The sequence below is a fragment of the Brachycentrus maculatus genome, unplaced genomic scaffold, assembly GCF_059751285.1.
Source record: "Brachycentrus maculatus isolate JH-2025_06_01 unplaced genomic scaffold, ASM5975128v1 h1tg000136l, whole genome shotgun sequence".
NCBI classification, from domain to species: Eukaryota; Metazoa; Arthropoda; class Insecta; order Trichoptera; family Brachycentridae; genus Brachycentrus; species Brachycentrus maculatus.
This window is the reverse complement of record NW_028280889.1, coordinates 555,001-562,500: the sequence shown is the minus strand read 5'-3', so window position 1 is coordinate 562,500 and position 7,500 is coordinate 555,001. Positions and strand designations below refer to the sequence as shown.

Genomic DNA, 7,500 nt, shown 5'->3' with positions numbered 1-7,500 from the left:
TATATATATATATATTTATATATATATATATATATATATATATATATATATATATATATATATATATATATATATATATATATATATTTATATATATATATATATAAATATATATATATATATATATATATATATATATATATATATATATATATATATATATATATATATATATATATATATATATATATATATATATATATATATATATATAAATATATATTTATATATATTTAGTTAAAAGAGAAGTAGTTGTGTTTTTTATTATTTACACAAATATTTAAATTTTTAAGGAGCCTAGTATGATAGTGTATTACGTTTTGCAGCGTACTATCAACCAGAAGCCGAAGTGTGCCGGATAGAGGTTGGCGGAAACGAAGGGTACATCAACAAGAGCGACATAGATCCTGAGAGAATACGTCACACCGTGGAATACGGGATCCCCTTGGACTGTATGTGGATCATCACCGTCGACAAGGATAAAAGAGTAGGTTCTGATTTTTAAATATAAAACTAAATTAGGTTTATTACTAAATTAATATAATTAGTAATAAACCTAATTTAGTTAAATTATAGTATAAAACTAAATTAGTCCAGGGTAATATTTATTCAATATTACCCTGGACTGGTACCTGAATCGGAGGGCTGATCACCTTTCCTTCGTGTGTTCACGATCAAGATAACACTGTGTTCATATAATGCAGTGCCCTATGCACCATTGGGGTGTGGATAAGGGTTTGAATTGAAAATATGAAAATTTGTGACACGTTTCGTCTAATTAGGACATTATCAAACGCTGACTAAATATTAGTTGGTATATAAGGACATATCGCTCACTCCTTTCAAGAACGTCATAAATAAAAAAACTTGATTTTTCAGGAGAACGTTTTTAAGGTTTCAAAATATTACACAATGTATTAAAAATAAATATCAATCCACTTATTGAACTTTTTACTGAGCAACAGATCTTTTTAGGTAAAACCTGAAGGTTTTGTCTCCATTTGAAAAATATTCAGTTTATTTAAAAAAAATATTAAACAATACCTTTTATTCAAAATACGAAAACAACATTTTCTGCCCTGTAGTGGGTAAATATAAAGTTAAAAATATGCCGCTTTTGCTGGGATATAGTACATTATCTGGGCATTCCGGAAACATACACAACTAAAAATTGACGATTTTTGATTTATGACGTTCTTGAAAGGAGTGAGCGATATTGTAAATATATTTAGTACCTAAGTGTTTGATAATGTCTTAATAAGATGAAACGCGTTACATATTATCATATGTATGTAAACAAAAGTAGAATTCAATCCAATAACCTTGTTTAATTTTGGAAATATTACCCAACAATTTAAAAGTAAGCATCGGGTTGTGGTCCCGTAGTTAGTGTCGCGGACTCTTAAGTCAGAGTTTCTCGGTTCGAACCCACTCTACAACAATTCGATACCTATTTCTAATAATGAGCCGGTTAGGCTCACAGAAATAGTATGAAATTGAAATATTTGTGTAAATAATAAAAACACAAATATTTCTCTTTATTAAAAAAAATGGGAATTCAGATTTTGTGAACAAGTATTTGGACACACTCAAAATGTTGTAAATAAATTATTTGGTCAAATTATAAGCTTAATAATAAAAATGAAAATGGTATTTTCTGGCGTTTCTCATGTGTGTGATTATAATCCAGGATTCGGATCTCACATACTAATATAAGAGTTTCTGCTTAGTAAAAAGCTTCTTTACATCTCACCAATAGATGTCTCTAGTGAAGTTCTAGTGATTCAAGAACAAGGTTTCTAAATTGGTTCATATACATAGAACTTCCAAGAATTTGAGTAGTGTGGTTGTCAATAATGCCGTCAATAATATCGTCAGCCCCGTAAATGCCCAGACTTCCATATTCTTCTTCATCTTTGATGAGATGTCAAAAAATAATATGAAAATAACTCCTGTAATTGGAGATAATCCAGATTTTGTGAACAAGTATTTGGACACACTCAAAATGTTGTAAAAAAAATGGGATTCTACCAACTGTCTGCAGTTGCAATAAATATCTAATTTTTGTAACTAAATACATATTTTACCTTTCCCATACTGATCATCCAAAAATTACACATAATTCGAAGCGGGATACCAAAAGGTCCCAGTTCATTGTTGTATGGAAATCGTAGTACGCAGCTCGCAACTCACCGCCAGCTGAGTCATAGATTCCACGTTCTTTCGAGCGCGCCGCCGAGTGCCGAGCGACCAGAAATTGGATCAAACGATACCGGAGTAATCTATTTGTCTCGTTCTCTCCTTGTGGTAATACCACGGATGCGATAGAAAAGGTCAAACAAAAAATTACACAAAACTTTTTTTTCAGATAATGCTGGCATTTAAGAAATTTGATCTGAAGATGCCAAACGACTGCGATAGCAACTTTGTGGACGTGTTTTCAAACAGAACTGATCTTCCCTCGAGGTAAGTAAACGATTAAATATCACCTTTAAAAGATTGACCTTTAAAAGAACCTCGGGAAATTCAATCATTCGCCGGACTTCCCGCAACTTAATTTTCTTCAAATCCAAGTATCATTTCAAGCAACCGCATTTTTTGCTTGAAACACCGTTTTTGCATAGAAAAAATTAGTTTTTCTTCGAAATAAATATATCGTTAGAAAAAATAATAATTGAAAGGTGTCAAAAAATATATATTAAAAATATTTATTCGCCAAATTTCAATGTGTACGCGGACATGACGTGTGGCTTCTCGCACAGCCGGTCGCGTACTGACTTCGTATAATTGAGAGTACACCCTTGATGTAGATATTTCATCCTGATATAATAATCAAGAATTGGTTATATTTTTTTGACAATCTTTTTTCATTTCTTCTCTTTAATAATTTTATTTCTTTTCTTTTCAGATTGAAAAACTTCTGCGGCTCCATTGCTGACTCTGTTGAATCCAACAGCAATGTATTGCACATCAGGTTCATGGCTGAAGCCAAGGCGATCAACTCCTCGTTCGAGGCACTTTTTACTGCCTTTAGAGAGAAGGGAAAAGACAAAGGTAATTTACCTTTTAATTTTAAACTGATGAAAAAAAAAATCGAATGACATTCGACATAGGACCGGAAAGGGTTAAAAACTAGAAAAATGCCATCAAATATTTATATTTTAGTTTAAAAAAAACTTGGATGTATTGTTTAACCCTGTAATGCTGTAAATCTATTGTGGACCTGGTGGAATTTATTTAATTTTTTTATGCACCGGAAAGGGTTAACGGTTTACTGATTGCTTTTCAGCATGTATGGACGATGAGTACGATTGCGAGGACAACACGTGCATTTCCGATGACCTCAGATGCAATGGCCGAATCAACTGCAGATTCAAATGGGACGAAGACGAGTGCCACGTAAGTGCATTCTTTTTTGACATCTCTCAACATAGATGAAGAAGAAAAAAGAAGTCTGGGCATTTACGGGGCTTGCAACCGTCATTAGCTTGTTACTGATCACTTTACACACGTGTAACATTCACCGATTCTACCCACGATTGACAACTACACCAGGTACCAGTCCGTATAATGCGAGAATCATATTGTTAAAGCAACCGTATATTGTGTCACTATTCTTTATGCGGGAATCACATTTTTAAAGTAACCGTATTTTGTGTTACACTTTCTTTATGCAGGAATCACATATTTAAAGTAACCGTATTTTATGTAACTCTTTCTTTATAATTGAATCACATTTTTAAAGTAACTGCATTTTATGTAACTCTTTCTGTATACCTGAATCACATTTTTAAAGTACATAACTGCATTTTATGTAACTCTTTCTGTATACCTGAAACACATTTTTAAAGTAACCGTATTTTGTGTTACACTTTCTTTATGCGGGAATCACATATTTAAAGTAACCGTATTTTGTGTTACACTTTCTTTATGCGGGAATCACATATTTAAAGTAACCCTATTTTGTGTTACACTTTCTTTATGCGGGAATCACATATTTAAAGTAACCGTATTTTGTGTTACACTTTCTTTATGCGGGAATCACATATTTAAAGTAATCGTATTTTGTGTTACACTTTCTTTATGCGGGAATCACATATTTAAAGTAACCGTATTTTGTGTTACACTTTCTTTATGCGGGAATCACATATTTAAAGTAACCGTATTTTATGTAACTCTTTCTTTATACCTGAATCACATTTTTAAAGTAACTCCATTTTATGTAACTCTTTCTGTATACCTGAATCACATTTTTAAAGTAACTGCATTTTATGTAACTCTTTCTGTATACCTGAATCACATTTTTAAAGAAGCCGTATTTTGTGTTTCTCTTTCTTTATACAATAATCGGATTTTTAAAGTAACCGACCAAACCTCCTCACTCATTCGATCCACACGTTTTTTTCTCTTCTTCTTCATCATGAGCCCTCTGTCCTCCACTGCTGGATATAGACCTCTTCCCCTTCATTTCATTTCCTCCGGTCGGTTGCTGCTTGCAGCCAGTTTCTACCTCCCACAGCGACTTTGTCGTCGGACCATCTCTTTTGGGGTCTTCCGATACCTCTTTTGTTCTCCCTAGGTCTTAGATGGCTGTTGTAGGTTTTCTTCTTCATATTTTATTACATATGTATATATTTCAATCCTTCGAGCCAGTGACGTGGTCACCCTTCACCATATGAAAGACACCAGTCATTTAACTATGTTTCGATTTAATATCTTGCTGAAATTATTTATTAAAAGAACAGATCTAAGTAGCTTCTTCTTTTAATTTATAACGCATATTATCTCTCTTATTCTTCTTCTTCTTTTTTATTTTAAACCTATTTTTCCTTCTAGGAACAGAAATTGCTAAAATATCAAAAATAGGACTGTTACTTCAATTCAATTGATAATTGACAAGGTTCTTGTCGAAACCGGTTGGTTAAAGTGTAGGTACTAATAATAAAAAGGTGGTTAAAACAAAGTAGTTTAATTTTATAAAGATTATTTGAAGTTTATGGATTAATTTTAAATCAAACACAGATCTTCACATTCGTAGGGCGAAACAATTGTCACAATATAATTTTTTTATGTGTTTTTTTTAATAAAATACAACTTAGTAGACTCAAAAAATCTGTGTTTGATTTAAAATTAGTACATAAATTAAAATGGAGTTCTACAAATTAAACGCCAAATCAATAAATAATTATATATTATTTCGAGAAATTGATTTATTATTTATTTATTATTTAGAAATTGATTTATATGATCCACAAAGTTAATGCTTTCAATATTCAAAACAATAAATAATTATTTGAAGTATTTGAATTGTAATCTCAAATCTTCCCTGACTGGTTCGTTTGTCCTTCCAGAAAGGCAACGGGTCGGCGTGGATGCAGTCGGAGCACATCATCATCATCATGGTGGTATTCTCACTCATTCTCACCGGGATGAGCGCGGCTTTCGTCTTCAACTGCGTCAGGAAGCTCATCAGCGACCACCACATCATCCAGGTAAATAGAAAACGACTTCTATTACTCATTAATTTATTTATTTTCTTCCTAATCAAATATTCTTCAAATATTCTTCAAACCATTATCCGCACCCCAATGGTGCATAGGGCACTGTATCGTATAATCGCAGTGTTATCTTGATCGTTAACACATGAAAGAAAGGTGATCAGCCCTCCACTTCAGGTACCAGTCCAGGGTAATATTGAATAAATATTAGGGTGAAAAAATCACTTATTTTTATTTAAACCCCTCTCCCGGGAATTGAACCTGGGACCTCCAGAACGGTAGCTAATTGTGCTGACCATTACACTATGCAGGTGGACCTATATGTTTATATATGTATATATATATATATATATATATATATATATATATATATATATATATATATATATATATATATATATATATATATATATATATATATATATATATATATATATATATATATATATATATATATATATATATATATATATATATATATATATATATATATATATATATGTATATATATATATATATATATATATATATATATATATATATATATATATATATATATTTATATATATGTATATATATATATATATATATATATATATATATATATATATATATATATATATATATATATATATATATACATATATATATACTTATGCAAAAACCGCTGTTTCACTGCAAAGGCCGAGAGTAAAGATAAATACTTTTGCTATCCACGAAAACCGATTTCTTTTCTTTTATTTTCTATCTGACCAGGCTGAGCCACATAAATGCCTTTTCGGATACAGCTAGTACTTAATGATATTTAATATTTGGACCCAATGTTAGCAAAATCGAGTAAGGAACGGGGCATTTTTAAACAGCCCCTAAACTTTATGGCGATGTTTGAATTAACAGTCGAATGAAATGTATTAAATTAAATTATTAACTTTGTTTATGGGAAATTCCATTAAATCTCCCGGAGATATTTGTAAATTTGAGCTCGAGATAAATAATGTATTATTCAATACTAAGCGCAAAGGGCGTACGTCTTCTCGTGGAACTCTTTCATTATCACTTTATTATAAAGCTTTTTTTAAAGCTTAGCGTGCGTCTAAGAGGTACTAGGCAAAAATCTGTATTCGCAGTATTTGTACATAATGCAAACTATGCCATTTTCTCTCCCATTCCGCGGCTTCACATGTTAGCCAATGCTTTTGAAAGTATAGATTTATTTGATGTATTGTTATCCTCCTTGAAATCTGTACTTTCTCAGCATTTCTTCTCCGTGTTATAATGGATAAATTTAAACGTTGTGTTTCACTCTCTCTTGCTGCTCGCTAATAGTGTTTGAAGGAGACGTGTATTTACCAGTGCGGACTATTTGTTATTTTATTATCATTTTATGTTTTAAGACTATTTATTATAATACTTTTTGTTTCTCTATTAGTGTATTCATTAGTGTATTTTTATATTAGATATTGGATATATGGATTATCTTGAAGGCTTCAGCCGTTCAATAAATAAATAAATAAATAAATTATTACTCTTTCTTTATGCATTAATAATAATAATAATAATAAAACCCTTATCCGCACCCCAATGGTGCATAAGGCACTGCGTCATATAAACACAGTATAATCTTGATCGTTTACGCATGAAGGTAAGGTGATCAGCCCTCCGCTTCAGGTACCAGTCCAGGGTAATATTGAATAAATGTAACAGTGAAAAAATCACTTTAATTTATTTTACCCCCCTTGGGAATCGAACCCGGGACCTACAGAACGGTAGCAGAGCTTGCTGACCATTACACTACGGAGGCGGACAAAATGCATTATCACATTATTTTAGCCTTTAGTTTGACCGGATAATTTATTTACAACGTTTTGAGTGTGTCAAAATCATATCATATACGTATATATTATATAGAATATTGAACTTCCAAGAATTTGAGTAGTGTGGTCGTCAATCATGGGTAGAATTGGTGATTGTAACACTTCGCTCACTCCTTTCAAGAACGTCA

The 7,500-nt window shown here is 31.4% G+C and overlaps 1 protein-coding gene across 1 annotated transcript in view; it reads left to right on the top strand.

The window, feature by feature from the left end:
- The window catches only part of LOC148309212 (uncharacterized), a 128,974-nt gene that overhangs the window by 112,793 nt on the left and 8,681 nt on the right, over nucleotides 1–7,500 (top strand). The window contains exons 6-10 of the mRNA XM_088260464.1: nucleotides 327–487; nucleotides 2,369–2,466; nucleotides 2,909–3,054; nucleotides 3,290–3,399; nucleotides 5,352–5,492. Coding sequence (XP_088116590.1) covers nucleotides 327–487; nucleotides 2,369–2,466; nucleotides 2,909–3,054; nucleotides 3,290–3,399; nucleotides 5,352–5,492 — 656 coding nt within the window. The remainder of the gene's footprint in view (nucleotides 1–326; nucleotides 488–2,368; nucleotides 2,467–2,908; nucleotides 3,055–3,289; nucleotides 3,400–5,351; nucleotides 5,493–7,500) is intronic.